General features: G+C 37.9%; 1 protein-coding gene and 1 long non-coding RNA gene across 6 annotated transcripts; one reads left to right on the forward strand and one right to left on the reverse strand.

Moving 5' to 3' along the window:
* The first annotated feature begins 1,900 nt into the window (after positions 1-1,900).
* LOC104116159 (abscisic acid receptor PYL4-like) lies at positions 1,901-3,046 on the forward strand. The gene has a single exon (XM_009626957.4). It carries the CDS (start codon positions 2,026-2,028, stop codon positions 2,671-2,673), a length of 648 nt encoding a protein of 215 aa, XP_009625252.1. The 5' UTR covers positions 1,901-2,025; the 3' UTR covers positions 2,674-3,046.
* Positions 3,047-19,652: 16,606 nt separating this feature from the next.
* Positions 19,653-25,584, reverse strand: LOC104116158 (uncharacterized). Of its 5 annotated transcripts, none has more exons than XR_001973230.3 (5): positions 25,349-25,584; positions 24,742-24,794; positions 23,988-24,169; positions 20,133-20,177; positions 19,653-19,935 (listed from the first exon to the last, which is right to left on the reverse strand). It is a non-coding gene; the product is annotated as an uncharacterized lncRNA (long non-coding RNA). The 5 variants fall into 5 exon arrangements; XR_690791.4 differs by having other exon boundaries at positions 19,653-20,009; XR_690792.4 differs by lacking the exon at positions 20,133-20,177.
* Between the last annotated feature and the right edge of the window lie 1,169 nt (positions 25,585-26,753).

The raw sequence follows: 26,753 nt of genomic DNA on the forward strand, positions 1-26,753 counted from the left end.
ATAAAAAATTTCTATAGCGTGAAAAATAAATATATGTATATATATAGTAACTTAAATTTTAGTTAATAAATACAATTCATATTTCGATATTGAATAATACAAAAATATAAAGATATTATTAGGATATTTATACATAAGATTTATACATAATCTAAGCATATTATATATATATATATATATATATATATATATATATATATATATATATATATATATATATATATATATATATATATATATATATATATATATATATATATATATATATATATAACATAAAATAATAACATAAAATAATGTTATATATATATATAACATAAAATAAAAATTATTAAAAATATTGGTAGATTGTTTGCAAAAATAATAAAAGGCTTAGATCTTTTTAGTTTTGATGAAGTAAAAATTATAATTTAGTAAAACAAATTACATTATTTAATAAAAACCCAATCAAATATTATGGTAGAAAAGAATGTACGAAAAAAGGGGATAAAGATAATATTAGGATATTTATACTTTAAATCAATTAAAAATAATAAATGGTACATAAATAATACTCAAAAATTTATTTATAAATTTAGACAATTAAAGAATTTTTAACAGTATAACATAAGCTTAAAAAAATAAAAAAAATTAGAGTAAGAAAATATATTTATTTTATATTAAAAGAAAAATACTGAAAAATATTAGGACAATTGACAAGTTATTAAAAAGTCACATTAGTATAAATAAATAGTACTAAGTACTTACTAATTTAATAAAGAATAAAATAAGGATTAAATAATTTATTTGATACCATATGATGTGTATCCTTTAATTTTATATAGATTTTGTTATATTTATGCACACTGCATTACAAAATAAAATAGCAACTAAATTTTATTATAACAATATGATATATCATATTATAATTTCATAAGTCTAATACTCTTTCAAAATATTCGTGCATTGGGCTGGTTCAAACACTAGTTTTTATAAATAATGGTGGCATCATATGACACTCGTTGGTAGATATTTCATTTTCTTTTCCTAAAATTTGATGACAAGAAAAAGGTCGAATCCAACTGTCACCTTTCCCCTTTTCCTTAAGATTGCCTCGTTACCATTGCGTATATTTCGCAGGGCGCCAGGGCGCGGAACCGCTTAGGGGTGACGTGGGTGCTTTGGAGTCTTCAGAAGAAACTTCAAGGGCTATTATGTCATTTGGGAAAAAAACTTAAGATAACTAAAGATCAGGCAAATCACGTAATTAAAGGGAAGGACAGGGGCAATTAAATATTAGCCTTCGTCTAAATGAGTTGTATGGCAAGTTGATCGTCAACTTGCTTGGAAACATCAAATTTTCTGTCTCTTTGATTTTGTTTTTATCACTTATTCTCCGAGGAAAGATTAAACTAACACAACTAGACACATATTTATATTCTTTTCTGGCGTGTTTAGCATGATCAAAATCATTTCTTAATGTTTGGTTTTCACCAAAAGATGATTATTGTGCAAATATTATTTACATCATTAATGCATAAAATATTAAAATATTGCAAAAATATTTTTATTGGAGTGTTTTTACTTCTTTTGTAATTATTATGCGTCATCAATTTTATATACTTACTCCCTTTCAGTTTATGTGGCAATATTTCTTTTTTAGTTCGTTCAAGAAAGATTAATAATTTTCTAAATTTAAAAATAATTTAATTTATACTTTTTATTCTATCATTAATGAGAAACTTTTATTGACCCACAAATATAATTGGAATATTTAAAGTCTTTTTTCCTTTGTTAAAGTTTGTGCCTATTCAATGTTTGTCCCACAAACTAAAACGGAAGGAATAGCTAAGTAAATGAGTTAAAAAAATTACTTTAAAGCAAACCATTTTTTATGTAATTGTTTTCATAATAAACGCATCCTTTATGTCTCTCATTCTCTCTCTATAGGCATTTGTATATATACTAGCATCACCATTTATACTTGTAAAGACTCCATCCTCGTCTGATCTCCTTTCAAGAAGAAGAGAAGCAGAAATAATAAAAATGCCTTGTTCACTCCAGCTTCAACGGATCAACCCTACAACCGCCACCCCCGCCGCCACACTCGCCGTAAACTTCCACAAACAACCTCAGCCCACGTGGGTTATCCCCGCTCCCATCTCTAATATCCCTAACAATCTCCTACATTACCACACCCACGTTGTAGATCCCAACCAATGCTGCTCCGCCGTGGTGAAATTCATCTCCGCCCCGATTGACGCCGTGTGGTCCCTAGTCCGCCGTTTCGACAACCCGCAAGCGTACAAGCATTTCCTCAAGAGCTGCCACGTCATCGGCGGCGATGGAAACGTCGGCACGTTGAGGGAAGTTCGCGTAATTTCCGGCCTTCCCGCCGCTTCTAGTATGGAGAGGCTGGAGATTTTAGACGATGAGAAGCACGTCATTAGTTTCAGCGTAGTCGGCGGCTATCATAGGTTGAATAATTACCGGTCGGTGACGACATTGCACCCATCGTCAACGGCGGTGGATGATAACGGGACGGTGGTTGTGGAATCGTACGTGGTGGATATTCCACAAGGGAATACTAAAGAAGAAACGTGTATATTTGTGGATACAATTGTAAGTTGCAATTTGCAATCGCTAGCGCAGATCGCAGAGAACATGGCTACAAGCAGAAGTAAATCAAAATGACTAATTAATCCCCTTAGAATTTGTATATTTCATTTAGTCCCCCATATTTCTTTTTTAAGTTTTTGTTGCGCAATTTTTTAAAAATTATTTTTGGGATGATAGTTAGAGTTTTCAATGTTGTAGATCATGAAGACCGAGAATGAAAGTTCATAGATTGATAGATATTTAAGCTTTTGTTTGCTTAGGAAGTCTTAACTTAAGTTGCCTTCCGAGTTGATAGCTTTGGTGCTTTTGTAGCCAGTATGCACCGTTACAGTACTCTTGCAGCGGTGAAAATTTCCAAATGTAACTGTCTTTAAGTTTTTTCATTCATAATGATATCCTGAGAGGGGTGTATTTTTTAAGAATGTAATGCACTATATATTTAGACTGACGGTACAATTTAGCTAACATCTTGAGCAGCTTTATTTTTCAGTTAACTGATTCTATTGAATTGTTACTAGTTGTCAGTGTGTATATATAAGTTGAACTCCATTTTTTTCTTAATATTAGATAGAGCGAGGCCAGAGGATATTTTACCGGCTACATTAAAAATCGTATCTTCTTTGCTAGTGCTAAAGTTTTAAGCTTTTAGCTTATGAATTTGACGCGGGAACTAGTTCAGTTTTGATAGTAGAAACTAGAAACCATGAAGAACTGAATTGTTGTCGTGAAGAGCTCTAATTTGCAAAAATCATGCTTCACATTGTCAAAGATATCAATCTACAAATTGTAGAGGTTTTCAAGCCGTAGCCGCCAAGGAGGATATACTACGTATACGGTATACCCACTGATCTTCTTTATTTTCTTGTTAGGGTTTTGGAGGATAAACAATTACACTGTAATCAGGGGCGGATGTAGCTCTATAGCAATGGATCGAATTGAACCCATAACTTACGATTCAGAATATATATTTATGTGTAAAAATTCACTGAAATCACAATAATTGTCGATATGAACCCACAACTTTAAGTATATAATGAGTTCAATACTAAGAATCCTAAAGTTTGAACCTGTAGAATTTAAATCCTGGATACACCTCTGACTATAATGTTATTTTGCTCTCATGTATTGATCATACATTGCTGAAGAAGCAAAACATACACTTACATATTATAGTGTAGTTGTTTTATCTCCATAACTCTAACAGGCAAATAGAGAAGATCAGTAATAGTATACATATCCTCCTTGGCGGCAACCACGGCTTGGAAACCTCTACAACTTGTAGATTAATGTATCATTAGGCTTAATTTGTTAAATAACACAATGCACGAATGTCCATTATTTAATTTTCGTATGGTCTACTTAATTTTTCCAACTAAACATAGTTGTAAAAGGCCTCACCAGTTGTAAGCTTCGGGGAATAACATTGTTTATAATTTATCTAGTACTGTTCGCATTTCTTTGTGATAAAATTGCTAGTCATTGAATACGTACTGAACATGTTGGTGAGATGGGAACTGGCTTTTCTTGATTTTATTAATTCTCCAAAGAGTATAAATTCCGCGCACTAAGAGTATCATATTTTATTTCCATCATCAGGTTAAGTTACATGTTATAGTTTATAATAAGCCTCATCTGACTTTTTCTGGTAGGAAATTACTATATTGGGGATCTTCTGTAGTAGGGATGATCGCACATGTGCTAGTTCAACCGCTGCATAATTGACCGGAGAAAATAAAAAAGGAATAAACACAACATGAATTTTTATATTTTAGAAAAAGCTAGTCATTGTATGAGAAGAATCAACATTTGCTCTCTCTAACCAACTTGACGTTCAAACAAAAGGCAAGTGGTGGCTTTATTTACTTTAAAAACCTTTTCTTTTTGGTTCTCCATAGATTTATGTTGTGTTCGGGCAAGCAAAGAAGATGACAACTTTGCAAGTTGGTTTGCAAGTGGGCAAGGAGGCTTTTATTGAATGTCCTTTTTGTTTTCCTAATTGTGTTACTTATAACAGTTGTCAACGATTCTATAGATTGTCCGTACAGTCCATTTTTCATATACTAAAGACTATAGGTCATCAGTCACTTCAACCTCTTCCCTCGGTATACATACAATTCCAATATCTCATTGCTCACCTCTGTCTAATCCTGTCCTATTGATTTTTCGTTTTGGTAAGCAAAGAAAATTAGTCTTAGGGCGGAAACCTATGGTTGAAATTCAGCATTTGGGCAACACTGTATAGGACACTATTAGATGCAAAAACCGATCAACTTTGGTCAGTCAAACAAACGGCCAAAAAATCGATCAAAATTGGTCGATTTTTCAAAATATTTTATTTTTTAATTTTGTTTTAAGAAACCGACCAACTTTGGTCGGTTTTCTTTGGCGCAAAAATGCGAGAAACTATTTTTGAGTCCCGCAAAATTTATTTTTCAAGAAACCGACCAACTTTGGTCGGTTTTTCAATTAAAATAAATAAAAATTAATATTAAAAAACCGACCAAAATTGGTCGGTTAATTCGGTCGGTCATTTTTAAAAACCGACCAACTTTGGTCGGTAATTTTATTTTTTAATAAAATCGACCAACTTTGGTCGGTTATTTTCGTGTGAAAATACAATTAAAGAGTATAAATCAAATAAAAGACAGTCTTAAAACACAATGCACCAATGGTCTAGTGGTAAAATAGTATCATGCCACAGTACAGACCCGAGTTCGATTCCCAGATGGTGAATCTTTTGATTACATAATTAAAAAACGACCAACTTTGGTCAGTTTTTTTTGCAATATTTTTTTTTTTGAATTTAATTGACAGACCAAAGTTGGTCGGTAATTTCCGACCAACTTTGGTCGGTATGCCTTTCCGACCGTCAAAATACCGTCCACACATAAATGGTCGCGTTTTGGTCGGTAATTGGCCATAACCGACCAAGTTTAGTCGGTTTTTTTGGTCGGTGTTTAGCGAATTTCTAGTAGTGGGACTTGAGAGGTTTTTGATTTCTGATGGAATAAAAATCAACAATAGGACTTCTAGGAACATTTGGAACAATCCGTTTCGGAGCAGAAGTGTTGTTTTCAAATAGTTCGCCTAGATGCCTAGTAATGAACAAACTGGTGGGAAAGAGCTGGAGATAATAAAAAGCATTTCCACACAAAAAGGCAGGCGACTGGAAGCTTTGCTTCTAGAATGCAGACCACATGGGAACAACGCACCGGCATAGAAGAATTCAAATTCGTTGGCTCAGATGAGTGGCTTTTGGCTTCGTAACCATATCTATGTTGTTGCTTTTTCGCTGCTAATGAGTATGATTGGTCAACAAGGAGATCAAGATGAGCAAGTTCTCATCTCTATACTTAAGTCTGACTTCGATCACCATCTTCCGTATGCGCAAGGTGGATTTGGTTTCGGTGATTCCGCACTACTCGGTACAACGATCTATTAGATCATGTCTTTACACTTCGTGATGCAATTATATCCCATCTCAAGTGCGCATGTATATTTCTAGGCTTTCACAGCTCTAGTTTACATATTCATAATGATACCATGAGCGCTTTAGGGCACCCTCAAGATATGTTTTCGGATACCACTATACAATTACAAACCATTTTTGCTCGATAGATATAAAACACCCATGCTTTAGTACCTGTTGCATTTTATTTTTTCCTTAAGGAAAAAAAAGTACCCCCATCATAGTGAACCTCTCCCTGTAATCGGGATGAGGTAGATGTCTCCCAGCCAGGGGGCAGATCGAATTGAAGTTTCCTTAGATAGCCACTGACTGACGGGCGCAAAACACACACTTAAATTCTGCTCGCTAGTCAAATATAGTATAGTATAATATCGTATCCACAAGGATTGAATTTAAACAATATTCTCGTAGTTTCTAGCTTGATTTCTATCCAAGATGATCAACAATTGAGAAGTATATGATTTCTAACTAAAATTACTAAGAGTCTAAAGCTATTGACTAATGACAATCGAAACAAAGATAAGCAAGGAAGTTATCAGCGAGAGAAAATAGGGGTTGATAGGATAGGTGCAAGATAATTGGTTAGGATCTAACTCTAGATAATTCACTTCTAATGTTCAAGTGAGTCTCTCGAATTCACTCAATTATTAGTTCAAACGTTCAGCAAAAACTCCTCTCTCGGTTAAGTCTTAACCTCACGAGATAAACCAATTTAAGCACGTAAAGATATACACGAATGCGGAGTGGATTGGTCTTTAGGAAAATCTCTTTCGATTATTCTCCTAACCAGGTTTAATCAATAATTTAACTAATCTATTTTGATTACTTAGAAGAATTAATGAACTCAACCAATAATATAATGCAAATATATCACAAGTTATGCCTCTCTCGATTACATGAACAAGTGAATATAGATGCAACAGTTAAATCATCCAAAAATGTTCAATACATAAAACTAGAGTTATAATCCACAAACAATCATCAATACACCAAATCCATCAAACCCTAAAGGGAACTACTCCATAGATATGGAGAAATTCATCACAAATAAAGTTAAAGTAGAGGAAAATATATATTCAATCCAAACTCGTGTCTTGAGTGAGGAAGGAATGATAAAATCCTTGTGCTCTTATTCTTCCCACTCCTCCTTAGGTCGAATATGTGTCAAAAGTCCAGAAAATAACGTTTTCCGTATATTTATACCAAGTAGGGTCGGGCCCCGACGAAATCACCCTTTTCTGGCCGAAATAGGAAAATAACTCTGTAAAAATTGCACAGGCGCGCCGCATGGGGCGATGCGCCATGCGGGGCATTAGTGGGGAAATCCAGAGAGCTAACTTCTGACAGACAGTAGGAATTTGCACAAGCGCGGCGCCCCACGCGCCGCGACAGTTGTGAATTCTCAGAGTACGGACCAAACTTCGATTTTTGACGTCCAGACTTGGTCCTCGACCCCCGAACACGATCCCGACTTAATCCACTGGGCTTTTACTCAGACTTCAAAGCTCTAAATCACTCGAATTCATTCCATAACATCTACATAGCTTGGAATCACTCCTACAAGGCATAAAACACATAATAACTGCAAAACACTACCAACTAAAGCTCAAACACAAATAAAATGCAGTGAATTAGAGTGCAATAAGCGACTAAAATACGCAATTATAGCCTACCATTAACACCCCACACTTAAACCATTGCTCGTCCTCGGGCAATCAAACTACACTTCAAATAAACACGACCTTTTTCAACAACTCTCATAACTCATCACACTAAGAATATTTAAAATATATTAAGCACAATACCGTAACATCCTCGCCTCAAGATTTGACTCAAAAACACCATGTATTATTTATAACCCGCTCACTTACTCTAACACAGAGGTCAAGCATTATCTTTCCTTCATGAATCAAGTGCCCTCACACAACAATAGAGAGTAGTTCCACTCACAATGAAATTTAAGAACAATTTGAAACTCAAGATAGAAAGAATTCACTCACTCTCAGAAACAACATTCATGCCACAAAAGACGTACCATAGGCTTGCCCGTAGTGTACTACTCTACTAATTGAGCTCATTCAGTCCAGGATCAAGTATGACTTTTATTGGTTGTAATGTAGGTTGCGGGATGGGTAGGATATATTTAGATATAAGAGTGACTACACCTCCCTAAGCACTTTAATACATACATTTCATTGTTCAAAACCCCACAGTTATGTCAAATCAAAACTTCACCTTCACATCAATATACATTAACTCCCTGCTTCTTTAAGCACAATTACATCAAGAGTCACCACTATCAAAGAATATTTTGCACAACAATACAACATTGTTTTCTTTTCTCTTTCAATTCAAGTGGCTCTTAATTTTTCAAGACAGTGCACCTTTCTCCTTATTTTAATAGTTCCACTTAAAAGCCAACCCAACCACCCCACATTTCAATCTTTTACAAAGTTCATAAACAATTTCAAGTACTCACGAGAGGTACAAGGTTCAAATAGATGGTCAATTCGAACAAATGGGTTAGGCTTGTAATGTGGTTGTCAAAGAAATGGGATTACAGGCTCAACGGGGTTAACTACGATACATAAAAAATAGGTGGGTAAAAGCATATAACTGGCTCAACAAAGAAATGGCTATATCACTTCCATGGCTGAATAAAACTACTATTTCACTTTGCAAACAGATGGGGAAAGTTCTAGACATCAAATGCAATGCACAGAATAACACAATACCTCACACACACATGACACATAACTCACTCAGGATCAGACTCATCAAGACACTTTAGTCAAAATAGTTAAGCAAAGTTAAGATCAAACAATTTAAGGTACTTATACAAGAGTTAAAAACTGAGCCTAAGCGTCACAACTAAAGCACTCAAAATTTTCAAGGCATAATAAAGTTAAGAGATATTGCCTTCCATTCAAATCATAGCGCAAGGTTTCCTACTCCTAACAAAAATAAAACTAACTACACCTGGTTCAAACAAAATTATTGGAAAAGAACCGTGACACAAACAAAAACCAAAGGGGACTTATTACACTACCTAATAAAAGAAAATCTTTTTTTCTTTCGACTTTAATCCCTCAAGAAACCTGTCTAATGATATCCATCATCGGGAAAAGTTGAAAATTTTAATTTTTTTTCTATATCTCTAACTACTACAACTAACAAAACTAACACATATACATACAACATACAATTATCCCCCACCCCACACTTTAAGTTGTGGCATGTCCCTATGACACACAATTAAAAAGTATAAGGTAAAGGAAACTTCCCTGAACGTCTAGTCGGGGTCTGAGTCGAAGTTGGGCTCCATTCCTTGTGCCCAAACTAATGCACACATCCATGCAAACAGATTCTTCTCAGCCTTTTTAGGGTATACCCCACACTTATCTTTCTCGTTCACTGCAACCTTCTCTTTCGAGCCCTTCACTTTTCACTCAACACTTGTAGCTGGTTTTTCTCTTTTTGCCCCCTTTTCTACATTCATCTCAAAAGTCACAGTCTCCTCTCCCACTCTAAGCATGAGTTTTATCTCGTGTATATCCAATATAGCTCTACCCGTTGCTGAGAATGGTCTTCCTAGGATAAGGGGGACCTCCTTGTTCTCCTCCGTATTCACCACTATAAAGTCTACAGAAATACGAACATATCCACCCGAACTAACACATCTTCCACTATCCCCTCGGGTGTTATAGTTATTTGGTCTGCCAGTTGCAAAGATATTGGCACCGACCTTATTTCTCCAATCTTCTTCTCCAGTTTCCTGTAAATAGATAGAGGCATTAAGTTAATTGAGGCACCAGAATCACATAAAGACTTATCAAACTTTATAGTTCCTAATGATCAAGGTATAGTAAAACTCTCTGGATCTCCACACTTTTGTGGGAGTTTGTTTTGCAATATCACGTTGCAATGCTCTGCTTCACCACTGAGGTCTCCTCGATCTTTCTCTTCTTTGTAAGGATATCTTTCAAGAATTTGGTATAACAAGACATTTGTTAGAGCACTTCTGTGAATGGTAAGTTTACATGAACATGTTTCAGCATATCCATAAATCTCTCAAACTGCTTGTCCAGCTTTTCTCTACCTTTCTTTTGAGGGAAGGGTAAGGCAGGCATATACTGGCTCTCCTCAGGTTCCTCCCTTCTTGATTTTTCTTCCTCCTTCTTCTTCTTCCTCCTTCTTCTTCTTCCTCATTCTTCTTCTTCCTCCTCCTTCTTCCTCCGCTTCTTCTTCCTCTGCTTCTTCTTCCTCTGCTTCTTCTTCTTCTTCTTCTTCTTCTTCTTCTTCTTCTTCTTCGGGCCTTTCTTCTTTTTATCAATATCATTCTTCAGCTGATCCCCACTTTCTTTTTCAAGTATCACATCATTTTGGATCAAGGTTGGATCTTTCAACACTTGCCTGCTTCTCAATGTTACAACATTCACCGTTTCTTTGGGATTCTTTTCAGTGTCAGCGGGGAGCGTGCCTGGAACCCTCTCAGATAATATTGTTTCAATTTGTCCCACTTGCTTCTCCAAATTTCGAATTGCTGCCCCCTGTATTTCAAATTTTTCATCGGTTTTCAAAAATAAAGGCCTTCATGAGATCTTCTAGACCAGGCTGATTTGGCTGTTGAGGCTGAAACTGCTGCCTTTTCTGATTCATAAAACTAGGAGCTCCTTGTCCCTAGAATCTGGGGTTGTTTTGTTGCCACGCATTTGCAGTACCCCCAGTTGAACTCCATGAAAATTCGGGGTGCTTCTGACCCATTGCATTAAAGTTATAATTTCCCACAACATTCACTTCCTCAGTTGAGGCTTGGCACTCATGAGTAGGGTGGCCTCTTCCACATATACCACAAGTTGCGTGAGGCTCATTTTGTATCGAGGCTAAGGTCAGCTTCCATATTTCTTTGGCCATAACATCAAGTTGTACCTGCATAGATGTATTATCATCAACCTGGTGAATACCAATCGATCTTCTTCTTTCAGCACTCTCAAAGGGCCACTGATTTGCATCTTCAGATAACTCATCAAGAATTATAACTATCTCCTCTGGAGTCTTCTTCATCAACGAGCCTCCAGCTGTATTGCTCAATGTTCTACGCGAGGCCGGCGTCAATCTATCCCAAAAGTTCTGGAGTTGCATCCAGAGTTCAATTCCGCTATGACACTTTGGAACAATCTCCTTAATCCTCTCCCATGTTTCAAAAATAGTTTCAGTATCTTTATGGCAGAAGTTATGGATTTCTATTCTAAACTTTCCCGTTTTAGCTGAGGAGAAATATTTATCAAGGAATTTTTTGCTCATCTCCTCCCAAGTTCTAATTGATCCCATGGGCAAGCTTCGAAGCCACTACTTTGCATCATCCTTGAGTGTGAAGGGGAATGTCCTTAAGTACACTGCATCTCGTGACGCACCATTGTATTGAAAGGTATTTATAATCTCCTCGAAGTCCATTAGATGTGTGTTTGGATCTTCGTTTGGCTTCCCTCTGAAGACACAATAATTCTGAAGGGTTTGAAGCAACCCTTGCTTCAATTCAAAGTTGTTTGCTGCAATTGGGGGTGGTCTAACACTTGATAAATCTTGATTGTAGACCGGTCTAGCATAACCGCCAAATGGTCTCCCAGGCCCAGGAGCTATATTTCTGAATTGGTCTGCAGCCAAGGGTTGATTCTGAGCAATTCTCCGACCACTCTTCTTCGTAGATAATCTGTGCATCTCTAATAGCTGCTTCTTCAGCATCCCGTGCAGCTTGTTCTTTTCTTTGGGCTGCTTCTCTCGCAACAAATCTACATTATCTTCACCGTTTCCAGCCATGAGTTCTTTAGTTAAGGATTGCCCAACCTTTTCTACTATCTCGGTGAGATTTCTCTCTTTTCTCAACTATCGCAGTTGTTTTTCTATCTCTGGCGTGTATGGTAGCACTTCTTTAGCAGAAGCTCGAGTCATGCACCAATCTAAATCTATAACTTGCGCACAGTCAAAGAACACCAACCGTAAAAAGAGAAAAATTAAATTAAATAAAAATAAAAAAAATCCTGAATTAGTACTACAAACTATTTCAAACACGAGCGTGAATAGTGCTGAACAGTGTTGAACATTTGTGTGAACAGTGCAAAATAGTGAATTCGTAACACTGTTCATCGCAAAATTCTGGCGATTTGAGCTTCATAACAGTGCGAAACAGTGAATTCGTAACACTGTTAACAACCGTTGCGCGCTAGCTTATAGTTTAAGCCCGGTGAAAAAAAAAAGCATAAGAAGAGTCTGATAATGGTCGGTCTTTCAGCCCCGATGCGGAAAGGAGTAAAGAAAGAAGAGTTGAAGACGGCTTAACAGTAAGAGAGAACCCCCTCATCTCGTGGCTAGGAACATCTATGTAGATGGTATTGGATTCATAGTTCCAGTTAGGGGTAGGTATAAACCTTCATTCATCTTCTTCAACCTTCCTTGGAATATCCATCATCTTGGTCTCGACCTTGTTGAGCTCTCCCTGATTGAAAGTTCCTATTTTGCTATTTTTTGATCCCTGAGTAGCATTTCTTTTCACTGAGGAATGGGCGGATGTTTTAACATAGGAGGATGTGGGACACAGAAAGAATAGATTCAGGTGCGTACAGGAATTGCTGTCAAAGGGGCGGGAGAGTCTCAGTCTGAGTTCAACACCTTCTTGACTAGCTCAAAAGGAAGCAGATGGAGTGTGTAGATGGGCTTTAAATAAGAGTTGGGTGATTTATTTCCAATAATGCCAACGATGGATGACATTATAGATTAATTTTCCCTTGACCACTGTCGAAATTTCATCGGTTGCTTACTCGGCCTAAGCAAGTCTGACCGAACACCCGAAAGAAGTTCTTTCTCCATCGAACGGGAATGAATGAAGAACGAGGAGACATTCTTCATAGAGAAGAGCCCTGAGAAATTTTACGATAACGACACACTTTAATCATTTATGATGATCCCTCTAACCAAGCACAAGCTTATCTCCAAATCTCTCTTCTATTACGAAGACCGCTCGGTCGTGAAGCTAGTAAATTTTCTTTTCTTCAATGAGAATATAAAGAAAACTAGCAATTTCGCTCCCCAGCCCCACTTGGTGTTTGAGCACCACCACCTTCACTGGTTGCATCACGACTCTAAGGCTCACATCAGAATCTCAGTAACCGAACCAATCAAATAACCAGCTCTCCCAGAGCTCACATCAACCAGAAACCCGTCGATTTCTCACAATCCTTGTGTATACCACCAAGAAGGCACATGAGAGGGTGACCCTAGGGGGATGGATTCATATCTACACGCTGCACAGATAACTCACGTGTTGCATGGATAAATCATGTGCTAATAATATCAACCACACGGATAACTCACGTGCTGCACGGACAACTCACGTGTTAATAATAATATCTCGGATCCGCAGGGACAACTCACGTGCTAATAATATATCAACCGCACGGACAACTCATGTGATGCATGGATAACTCATGTGCCAATAATATCAATCCGTCCAGTGTGATCACATGCTCAATATCACAATTGGCCCGGCATGATCACACACTCAATATCACAATCCGCCGGCATGGTCATAGGCTCCATATCATAATTCGTCCGGTGTGGTCACAGGCTACAGTCCAATCCATATCACATAGAAAGCATATATATAACAATACATGTGCATGATCAATGAACATCAAATTTCATACTCATGGACTGGTATAAGGGACATGCAAAGGTGTATGAATATGCGAAGTGTGCTATCACAGCTCAATCATGCAAATACATCATGAAAGTAGCAATTTATCAGGTTCAATAAGAAGATTAACCTTTATCTAATCTCAAAAATAGCTCAAATAGCTCACAACAGGGGTACAATTATAAGAAACATCACATCATTATGCTTAACAGTCAATCCAAGGCATATCATATCCTAAACCCTACCCCGAGCATGAAAAATACTCCTGTGCATGCACATGGACTCAAACCCACACATGTGCGCCACCCATAGTATGTATCTATCATAAATAACTCAGGCAACTAGTGCCTCAACCAAGTTTAAGATACTTATCTCAAGCAAGCCAAAATAATACTCTAGAAATGCCATCTCGCGCGAATCGACCTCCTAATGGCTCGAAACGAGCCAAAAGAAACTCGAAAATATCAAATAATGCCTTAAGAATCAAACCCATATGTTAAAGGCCGAATCTTTAATCAAAACTCAAAGTCAACCTGGGCCCGCACCATGGAATCTGACAAAACTCACAAATTCTGATAACCCATTCGAATATGAATCCAACTATACTAATTTGATCCAATTTCGACTCCAAATCGATGTTTAAAACTCAATTATTCACTTTAGAAAAGTTTAGGCAAAACCCCTCATTTCTCTTTTCGAATCATCACTTGAATGCCAAAATCAAAGATGGAATCATGTAAAATAATCAAATCCGAGTAAATAATACTTATCCCAATTCGTATGATGAAAATCCTCTCCAAAATCGCCCAAATATGAGCTCCCCAATTCAAAATGTGATAAAATAACTCGAAGTCCGCAAATAGAGTACTTTATAACACTGCCCAGGTAAACCCTTTGCGATCGCGGGACCAACTTCCCGATCGCGAAGAACAAAACTGACTGCCTCGAAGGAACCCTACGAGAACGCGGCCCCAAGCTCGCGATCGCAATTCACATTTGCACAGATGCTCCCGAACGCGGACACTCCCGCGCGAACGCGAAGAAGAACCCATCATGACCCAGCGTAGCCCAACACTACGCGAACACGTAGTCCCAGACGCGAATGCGAGAGCTTAAAGCCTCAATCATTGTGAATGCGATCCCTCTATCACGATCATGAAGAAGACCAGCTCCTAGAACACTACGCGATCACGACTTCATCTGCGTGATCGCGAAGAACAACTGAAATATCAGAAATCAGCAGAAACCAGCAATATCTAACATGGCCCAAAATGGCCCGAAACCCATCCGAAAACTCATCCGAGTCCCTCGGGACCCCATCCGAACATGCCAACAAGTTCCAAAACATAACACGGACATACACGAAGCCTCAAATCACACATAATAATATCAAAATGACGAATCACACCTTAATTCAAGCTTAATAAATTATTTAAAATTTTCAAATTCTAAACTTACGCCGAACATGTCTAAACTACTCGGAATCACCTCAAATTTTGCACATAAGTTCCAAATGGCATAATGAACATATTCCAACTTCCAAAACAACAATCCGAACTCGGTATCATCAAAGTCAACTCTCAATCAAACATATGAACTTTCCAAACCTTCAAATTGTCAACTTTCGCCAAATAGAGCCAAAATCTTTTAGGAACACCCAAATGTAAATCCGGGCATACGTCCAAGTCCAAAATTACCATCCAGACCTAACAGAGCCAACAAAATTCCGATCCGAGATCAAATACATAAAAGTCAAACTTGGTCAACTCTGCCAACTTAAAGCTTCCTAGTTGAGAATCATTCTTCCAAATTAATCCTAAACCACTCGAAAATCAAAACCCACGATACATACAAGTCATAGAAAACCATATGAAGCTACTCATGACGTCAAACCACTGAACTGAATGCAAAATATATGACCGGTCAGGTCGTTACATTCTTTTCCACTTAAACATACGCTCATCCTCAAGCGTGCAAAGAGTCGTAACACAGTCATCAAATCACTGCATAACCTGCCATACATATACCCCTGGGTGATCCCACGTCACCCTCAATCCATATAAGCCCGACAATGCAATCTAACTGAAGATCCTTTGTTCAACCTTAGTCCATAAACCTTAGAACCCAATCCCAACACCCGGAATTCATTATAAGACCCGATTCTTGCATCCATAGATTGTATAAGTCTGAACAAGCTGTATCAATTCATAACCATATTCCAAGATATAATCACATGATATACCACATAACTCAAATACTCATAGCAATAACTTCCGACCATAATAGTTGCTCAATAACAAACCTGGTACGGGTAACAAATCCCATATCAACTAAAACCTTCTTCTGAACTTTCGTATACTACCAATGATGAAATAAACATGCAGATACTCATAACACCTCATCAGATCAACAAGTCGTGAAGCTCTCTTGCCCGATAAGAACCATAGCCAAATTCTAAGCTGACTTCTGACATTATTCTTCCAAGCATACCTTAACCAAATTCGATAGTACTAATTCCAGGTCCAAAATCTCATCTCATCTAATACAAGATGCTCAACCAACATGACACACCAATACTATCTAAAGCCACATACCATGCAATACGTGCACGAAACAGGCAACAAATCAAATGCACCCAATGATGTAAAGAGAACCAAATAAGAGGACCATCTAGCAAGCTCTACAGATATCACCACAAAGCGCAATGCTATGAACCTATCACACAAAGAAGAAACGAAACACACGAAATAAGCACAAATGATCATATCCCCACATAACTCCGCTGCGATACATGACCCAATCCGGACACCGGTCCACATAGAATACCTCAAGCCATGATGCTCAAAATTAACAACCATATGAATATCAATAAAAAATACGCGAAGTGCATGACCATAACCATGGAGAAACATATAGCACAATATACCACAAACATGAAGAATATAACCAAGACACAATCAACCATTAAAGAAACCAAGAACCACCTCGCTAGAATTGCACCACAAAGTCCAAACAAAATTGCATCATGCGCGAATAGTCAACAATCTTGCAACCCATCGTAGCATAGAAGAGTAACACATGAAGCATAACTGACACGAGTAAGATCAACCCTAACCGAATGACACACCCCTCAACAATAGCCATGCTGAGTCAACAAATCCGATCTGGTGTAGAATAAACATCCTCATTAGGCCTACTAGTGGCTTCCAAATAAATTCTGATCCACTTGAGATAGGTAAGTAACCTTCCAAGAATCTATAGTAACCTAACCATAACATATAAAATCAGCCATCAAACTTTTAACATACCTTAATTGTCTGCAACCAAGGAACAATCTGCCTCCGAAAACCCTCATAGTCTTCAAATCCCTAGAATACCAGAATTTTCCATGTCCAATTCCACTCCACCATTCAAATGACTGATACATCCCTACACACAATCATCTGAAAAGAAATACTTCCATAATCCTTTTATGCCACATAGAAAAATCTGAACATCGACAGTCGATCAACCATGCGATTACCGTAATTCCAGTCAAGAATCCGCAAGTCAAAACACAATGCGCCTCTTTGAAGTAGATGCTCTTCTCAGGTGATATCAAATAGTTCCAACATTCGTCTAAACATCTGAAACCGCCCATGACCTTTCTTTTAAACGGAACCATAACTGTGTATAAGTAAACCTCAACCCCATATGTTGCACCGCATCTGTCATGCCATCATATGAAAATACGAGAACCCCTTTATCAACCCTGAACACAAGTAAGATGTACATTCTATCAACCAGAAACCTTCCAATTGACCCCCATCCGAGAGAAAATCACCACACGCAACATACTCCTCCTACCTGTAGAAGACATCCATCCCAAGCCGTAGTCGACACCATCGAGAACTCTTCAAAACCCATTTGCACATAATCAAGCCATCAAAACTGAATCCCAGTAACTCAACCAAGTTACGCAGATCGCCAAGCCTAAGAGCATTGCGACAGCACACCTATAAAGCCTCGCCACACCCAAAGAACCAAAAAGAACCGATCACTACTATCACTATGCTGATCCAAACTACTACCAAGCTAACCCATTTCTTCGAGTCCCTCTCGACTTGACTTCAAGATAACGTTCCTCCCTACCATTACACTATGATCATTAACCCAAAGCTCACCACGAGAGATCCTATCATGAAACCACGTCTCCCTAAAGCCCATAAGCCATTGTATTCCCTCTTAAGCACCCAAAAGTATTGCAACCGAGATACCCACTATGAAGAGACCTTCTGTGAATATGAAGCTGTTTCCTTAACCTCTCTGATACTGAAATGTAAAACCACTAATGATATAGATATACCGCAAATCTCGACATTTTCCTATGCAAATCTTAGATCTTAGCCACCTACAATTTCGGAAAATCTTCAAATACCACATATGAAGCTTGAATGCATTAGAATCTTCTCGAGAGTCATCCACTCTGCTCAAATCCCCAAAGCACCTTCGATACGAGTCGAACGACTTGTACTTCATTAACACACAAATACCTCAAGAAGTAGCCCACATCTCTAAGCAATCGAGTGAATCATTACTCCTTGCACACTACCTCCGCCACGAATAACAAAGCCGAATCACCCCAAGATTTCTATATATCCATAAAGTGTAATATATCATGCATCCAAAAATTTTCTTACTCGAGTCATCCTCGAAATCGACCTCTTCAAGTTATAACAAATCCACAAGTATACCTTAGACCAAAACTATCATAGCACATGGCCATTTTATCTGATCATTGATACCAAGCTCCTCCGCTTAGCTCAAAGCCATAGAACATAACATTCGATAACCCACAATACCCTTACTCCATAACTGCCATAATCCCGCACTGTAAGTCAACTAATTCCATCATAAACTCATGTAACCCTAATCATAAGATACCTCAAATAACCCGCCAACCCGCCAAGCGCATATTCACCAAAGTGACAGTCGTGCAAACTCCTTCAAGCAATCCAAACAAATTGCAATGTATGTAACCCACTAGAAAGAAACTCTCCGCATAAACATCATAAGAATCACACATCTATAGACTACCCCGCAGGTGACAACCCACCCACTCAGCCTCAAACTGGCATCTCTATGACCTCATCCTGGTCGCAACCACTATGCAATCACTAAATCCTTCCGAGTCTAAACTCATCATCAAGACATAAGAATCTACTTCATTCCACAAATGAACTACGTGAGAGATCCCTAACACACTTATAACTCGAGATTGTACCACACATCAAGATAGAAATCAAGCATCCATAGTGCTTTATGCCCCAAGCAAACCCTTCTTGTCGCATTTAAATTATCTAAGCATATTCCCCAGTCATATAATACACATCATATAACTATCCAACCACTCAATAAGTCATCAATCCTACTCATAGGGACACTACCAGACATATAAGTCTAAAACCACATACTCACACAACCGAAACCACCGAGCCTAGCTACGGTCAGAACCAGACCTCAAGTCCTCCAGACTGGCCTATCTCTACAACACCAAAAATGCATCTCGCACCTCATCCATGACATCACAAGTCGTTGATGCACAAATGATACCAAGTGCTCCACATAACCTATGAGTTGATGGAAGGAATTTAAAGAGACACACTTCAAGCGGAATCGATGCCGCACGATAAGGAAAGAAGGATGGAAAAGTTTTCCTACATGCCTTGTAGCCTCCCAAATATAGGTATGGACGTCATCATACCGATCCGCAAGAATCTACTAGACACTTGTTCATGAATCGTAGAACCTATAAACATAGAGCTCTTATACCAACTTGTCACGATCCAAAATCTAACTAGTCATGATGGCACCTAACCCAACCCGCTAGGTAAGCCAAATAACCGTCAATACAACTTTAATGAAATAATATGAATTCAATAAATAAAATAACTGAAATTCTCATACAATATCCCAAAGACTGGTAGTACAAGTCATGAGCCACTAAGACTTAGATTTACAAGCTGGTATGAAAATAAATATAACATATGTTTGAAATATATATATATATATATATATATATATATATATATACATAATTCAAATCTAAGACTACCAAGGACAAGTGGTAGCTATATCCGAAAAGCAAGTACATCTGCATTTCCAGCTCCCGTCATCCACAAAATCTTATCTCCAAGATCTGCACACAAGGTGCAGAAGTACAGCATGAGTACAATCGACCTTATATACTCAGTAAGTATCATAACTAATCACCTGTACCAGTTCATAGAAGCAAGAATTATAAATGATACTCGCCAATCACCTGTACCAGTTCATAAATTCCAACAAGTACAAGACAGAAATATGATCATATCATGAAAACACAGATAACAATACCTTGGTGCTCACAATCTTCATAACGTATTCTACTCAGTCAACAATCTATCAAATAAATCAGGTAAACAATAAAAAAATTGTAAGTAAAGATGAAATGCAATAACCAGATATCAATCTGTTGTAGTGCGTAACCCGATTCAAATAGAAATCACATTACGACTCTAAGACCCACATCAGAATCTCAGTAACCGAACCAAACCAATAATCATCTCTCCCAGAGCTCACATCAACGAGAAACCCGTCGGTTTCTCATAATCCGTGCGTACACCATCAAAGAAGGCACATGAGAGGGTGACCCTAGGGGAATTAATACATATCCAAATGCTACACAGATAACTCACGTGCTGCACGGATAACTCACGTGCTAATAATATCAATCGCACGGACAACTCACGTGCTGCACGGATAACTCACGTGTTAATAATAATATCTCAGATCCGCACGGACAACTTATATTGCTAATAATATATCAACCGCACGGATAACTCACATGTTGCACGGACCACTCACGTGCCAATAATATCAATCCGTCCGGCGTGATCACATTCTTAATATCACAAACGTCCTGGCATGATAAATTTCACAATCTGCCCGGCGTGGTCACATGTTACCAGTCCAATCCATATCACATAGAAAGCAGATATATAAGAATACATGTGCATGATCAATGAATATCAAATTTCATACTTCTGGACTGGTGTAAGTGACATGCTAAGGTGTATGCATGTGCAAAGTATGCTATCACAGCTTAATCAGGCAAATACATTACGAAAGTATCAATTTATCAGGTTCAATCAGGAGATATGTAACCACAAACATAGCTCAAATAGCTCACAACAGGGGTAAAAATATAAGAAACATCGCAACATTAAGCTTAACAGTCAGTCCAAGTCATATCATAGCCTAAACTTTACCTCGAGCATGAAAAATACCACGGTGCATGCACATGGGCTCAACCCCACACATGTGCGCCACCCATAGCACGTAGCTATCACAAAAAACTCAGGAAACTAGTGCCTCCATAAAGTTTAGATAATATACTTATCTCAAGCAAGCTAAAATAATACTCTAGAAATGCCATCACGCGCGAATCAACCTCCGAACGGCTCGAAACTAGCCAAAAGCAACTTAAAACATCATATAATGCCTTAGGAATCAAACCCAAATGATAAAGGTCAAATATTTAATCAAATACTTAAAGTCAACCTAGGGCTATACCTAGGAACCCAACAAAACTTACAAATTCTAACAACCCATTCGAATACGAGTCCAACTATACTAATTTCATCCAATTCCAACTCCGAATCGATGTTCAAAACTCAATTATTCACTTTAGAATTATTTTGACAACTACCCCCAATTTCTCTTTTAGAATCATCACTTGAATGACAAAATAAAAAATGAAATCATGTAAAATAATCAAATCCAAGTCGAAAATACTTACCCCAATTCGTATAATAAAATTCCTCTCCAAAATCGCTCAAATCTGAGCTCCCCAACTCAAAATGTGATAAAATAACTCAAAGTTCGAAAATAGAATACTTTATAACGCTGTCCAGGTAAACCCTTCACGATCCTAGGACTAGCTTCGCGATCGTGAAGCACAAAACTGATCTGCCTCGAAGAAACCTTACGCGACCACGGCCCCAGGCTCGCGATCGTGATTCATATTTGAACAGACCCTCGCGAACGCGGACACTCCAGCGCGAACGCGAAGAAGAACCCATCATGACATGCCCAACCTAGCTCAATACTATGCGAATGCGTAGTCCCATACGCGAACACGAAGGCTTAAAGCCTCAACCATCGCGAACGTGATCCCTCTATCGCCCAAAGAAGACCAGCTCCCAGAACACTATGCGATCACGGCTTCATCTTCGCGATTGCGGAGAACAACTGAAACATCAGAAATCAACAGAAACCAGCAATATCCAACATGGCCCAAAATAGTCCGAACCCCGTGTGAAACTCACACGAGCCCCTCGGGACCCCGTCTGTACATGCCAACAAGTATCAAAACATAACACGGACCTACTCGAGGTCTCAAATCACATATAATAACATCAAAATGATGAATCACACCTTAATTCAAGCTTAATGAACTATTTCAAAATTTCAAATTCCAAACTTACACCGAACACGTCTAAACAACTCGGAATCACCTCAAATTTTATACACAAATTGCCAACTTTTGCCAAATAAAGTCAAAACCTTTTAGGAATATCCGAATGCAAATCTGGGCATATGCCCAAGCCAAAATTACCATCCGGAGCCATCAAAATATCGATCCAAGATCAAATACACAAAAGTCAAACTTGGTCAACTCTGCCAAGTTAATACTTCCTAGTTGAGAATCATTCTTCCAATTCAATCCCGAACCACTCGAAAACCAAAACGGACGACACACACAAGTCATAATACACCATATGAAGCTACTCCTGACCTCAAACCACCGAACTGAATGCAAATTCTTAAAAATAACCGGTTGGGTCGTTACAGATATACGTAATTGAAAATAACTAATTAGATTTACGACGAATCCTAGAAATCGATCACTGATCCAATTTAAGTACCTTTGCAGTATATACCTCAACAGAAAACTTAAAAGTAATGGTAGTGTATCGCTCATGATATATCAACGGTTGGATATCCACTGCTAGTGCATTTCCCACTTGTGCACAACCGGGTCAAGTTTTTGTGATGGAATGCTATAATTTGACTTTGGACATATACATTGACTATATATCAAGATCGTGATCAATGACTTTAGTTAGTAATCTAGTTAATATCATCTCGATATCTCATGGTGAAATATCTGGCGACTCTGTTTCTGGTACTTATTGATCAAATCATAATTGGAATAAGTCGTCACATGTCAAATAATTCAATATTTATTGGATCATTTGACGATCTTATCGTCTTGTTTTACCTATTCATTCTTTCGGACTATTATTTGAGTCATACATGATTAGTTGCTTGCTCCTACCAATAACATATGATGTTATATCTTTAATAAATTTATAGATGTATAGTCCTTTACCAGCATAATAAAATCCCAAATTTAGGTGAGAATCAATCGGACAATACGAGTCAGTCATCAATTCAAATGATGGTCAATCAAGGTAAAAATATTGTGAGCAGTCGGACGTGAATTTAGTTTGTGAATAGAACAAATTTGGCCCAAGGCCACATTAATCAGACAACACCTGAAACTTTAAAAGCTTTGCCAAAGGAATTTGTATTTACGTTTTTAAGGCGTGGCTTTTGTCACGCCTCAAACCCCGTAAGGACGGACATGCACTCGAAACCTCTATAGTCCTGAGAGGACCAGTCCTTGACCGATGCTTAGCATGTGCATACCATGAGTTGAACATATAAATACCAAGTAAGAGCAGAAATACTTTATTCTAATGACCCATAAGATAAGCCCAAAACGTGTACATATAATACTAACCGTCGAGGCTATGCCTATTAAGGGTCAAGTTGTAACTGTGCCATACCTTAACGTAGGTCTACAAAGACTCTACTATATATATATGAAAAATACTTAGGTCAGGACAGGGTCCCGCCTTACCCTTAATCCTTATACAATACCAAAACATATATACATGACTCGGTAAGGCCCCAAACATTATGGAGCTTACCCAAGATAGCCAAGTACGCCATGTACTCTATTCTAGTGGAGGTCTACTAACTGGAGTACCTCTGCCTGCAGCATGAAATGCAGCGTCCCCAATGGGGAAGTCAGTACAGAAGAATGTACTGAGTAGGTAAGGCACAAAGTAACATATAGGAGATGAAAGAATTCATAAAAGCACTAATGTACATATAAAAAGATGCCACCTTTAACTGTACCTTAGTCAATCTATACCATATCTGTAAGCATGTACATATGTCTCATGAACGGTATAGAATTAGCCTCGATAGAATCCAAAGTAAACGGCCAACTAAATGTGGCATGAATATGACCCGAGCTAGACTCATTTCCCCAGGGATGGTGTATCAATAATCATGACCCCAGCTATGATCTTTGGCCCCTGCGAGGGTGCAATTATATTAACACGAGTTCGGAAACAATGGCCCCTGGCATAATGTCACCATCCATAACCCAAGCTAGGCTAGTAGCCCCTGGGATGATGTCACTATGATCATGTACACATAGCTTCTTTTAATGATACATTTGACTTTTATTACCTTTACTAAGTGATCACGTAATCTTTGTACTTTAAAATCTTATGCGCACAAGAGATACCAATGACATTTACGATTGTGATCACATATTATATAGCATAGAAAAAAAGATCAAAACTCCTATGTGGAACAATAAAACTCACTATAGCTCTACAAGTGATCCTTACATCAAGAATGCTTATGTGACTATACTTTGAAGAATTAGCCTTTTATCTTGTGGCTCGATTATCATAAAAATAGATTTCAAACATAAAACTGGGAGTGTCAACTACGGGATCAAGTACACTACTCATGAACCATTTACTTGCCCATGTCCCCTCTTTCATTGAGAGGAAAATTAATAGAGCTGATTTTGTCGATAGGAGTATCTTACGCGTGACTTCATGCCAAAGAATACGGAATCGAATGACCTACATACCTTTGTTGTCTACTTAATCACACGGCGCCGGTTCAACCCGTTAGTACTTCAATCTATAAAAAATGACAAGGGATCATTTTTAAGCTAGAATTCAAAACAAATGAATGACTAACTTGTCTACGAAAATTTGGACAACACGTTCCCCTTATTCTTTTTATTTTTCTCAAATCAAACAACAAGACCAATATGTCCAGCATACCAACGATTATATATGCATCAATATCCAATCTTATATCCATCACAATACATTACAAAAAATTCCACAAAGCATTCCACAAAAGAGTCCCAAAACAATCCGTCATAAGTTACACAATTTGAACTCACGACTTCCAATCACCGTCCCTTCCAATCACCGTCCCGTAATTTTCAGCCAATATTATATTTACAATGTTAAAACTAGCTCTTAATTAGGGTGAAAATAAAATACCATACCTAGGCTGTTACATGACCAAATTATACCCAAAACAGACCCTAAATTAAGCCACAAAATGGGCACAACATCAAACTTACCATCCTCAACACGTTAGCCTGCGAATTCTTAACTAAAACAAGTATGGTTGCCCCTAGTTAAATATAATTAAAAGGGGTTGGAATTACAGCAACATACCTTGAAGATAACACTTATATCTTGTGGATTCTTTAGGGCTAAGAGTGTTCCTCCAACTTGAATTTGAAAGGAGAAGAAGATTCAACTTGGGGGTGCCTTAGGAGTGAAGAACGGACAGCTTGGGGGGAGGGCTGCTATGGTTTCTTTTGTAGAGAGGGTATGCTGGAGATTAAGTTTGTAAAATGGATGAGTTTCAGCCCCATTAAGGGGCCCTCTCTTGTAAGACTTTGGGTATTAAAAGGTGGCTAAATTGCTGCCATGTATTTAAGTAGGTGAATCACCTGCTTGTCACCTACTTGCTTAGTAGAATGACAAGTAGGCCCTCGTACTTGCTTTAATTTCCAATTCTGTTTCAGTCCTTATGCATACTTGGTTATCTAGACTTTAGGCTCAATTATAACATTATTTTCCCAAGTTCAAGTAGGTTCCTCAACGTCGACTTAATAATACACGTATTGGAAAATACGGGGTATTACACTTATTCACCATAACAAATATAGTGGGATTTTATCCTTTCCGTGCTTACGGTAGGTAACTTATGATAATAATTAGGTATGAAGTACGGGATATTACATTCTCTCCCCATCCCCTAAGAACATTCGTCCTCAAATGTTGGCATAATTAACCAACCCAACAAATTCAAGCTTAAGTTAATATAAGCTGTTAGCATCACAATAATATGGTAGCTTATACCTACTTGTCATTGTCTCCCTTATTCCATTTGCTCTTGTTATTGGGGTCGAAACAAATGGGGATACTTTGAATTCATTGCGTCCTCTGCTTCCCATGTAATCTCCTACACTTTAGGATTTCCCCACAATACTTTCACGGTAGCCACTTCTTTGTTCCTTAACTTCTTCACTTATCGATCTAAGATAGCAATTGGCTCTTCTTCATCTGTAAGATCTTCCGTGACTTGTATATCTTCTATAGGAGCTATGTTAGAGGGATCACCTATGCACTTATGAAGAATTGATACATGAAACACTGGATGGACTGTTGATAACTCTGGAGGCAATTCCAACTCATAAGAAACTTGGCCAACTCTACGGATTGTTTTATATGGCCCTATATATTTTGGACTAAGTGTCTCTTTCTTACCAAATCTCATAACTCCATTCATTGGCGACACTTTTAAGAACACCCAATCTCCGATAGCAAATTCAAGCCCTCTCTTTCTAATATTCACATAAGACTTGTGTTGACTTTGAGCAGTAGCTAATCTTTCTTGTATCAATTTCACCTTCGCTATGGCTTGGTACACAAGGTCGGGCCCAAACAAGGCAGTCTCTCATGCTTCAAACCATCTAATTGGTGATCTACACTTCCTTCCATATAAGGCTTCATAACCATTTTAATACTCGAATGCTAGCTATTATTGTAAGCAAACTCTATAAGTAATAAA

Source organism: Nicotiana tomentosiformis, chromosome 5 (assembly GCF_000390325.3).
Source record: "Nicotiana tomentosiformis chromosome 5, ASM39032v3, whole genome shotgun sequence".
NCBI lineage: Eukaryota > Viridiplantae > Streptophyta > Magnoliopsida > Solanales > Solanaceae > Nicotiana > Nicotiana tomentosiformis.

Excerpts from the sequence above, each read along its gene's own strand:
- LOC104116159 (XM_009626957.4), top strand. The coding sequence starts at position 2,026 with ATGCCTTGTTCACTCCAGCTTCAACGGATCAACCCTACAACCGCCACC.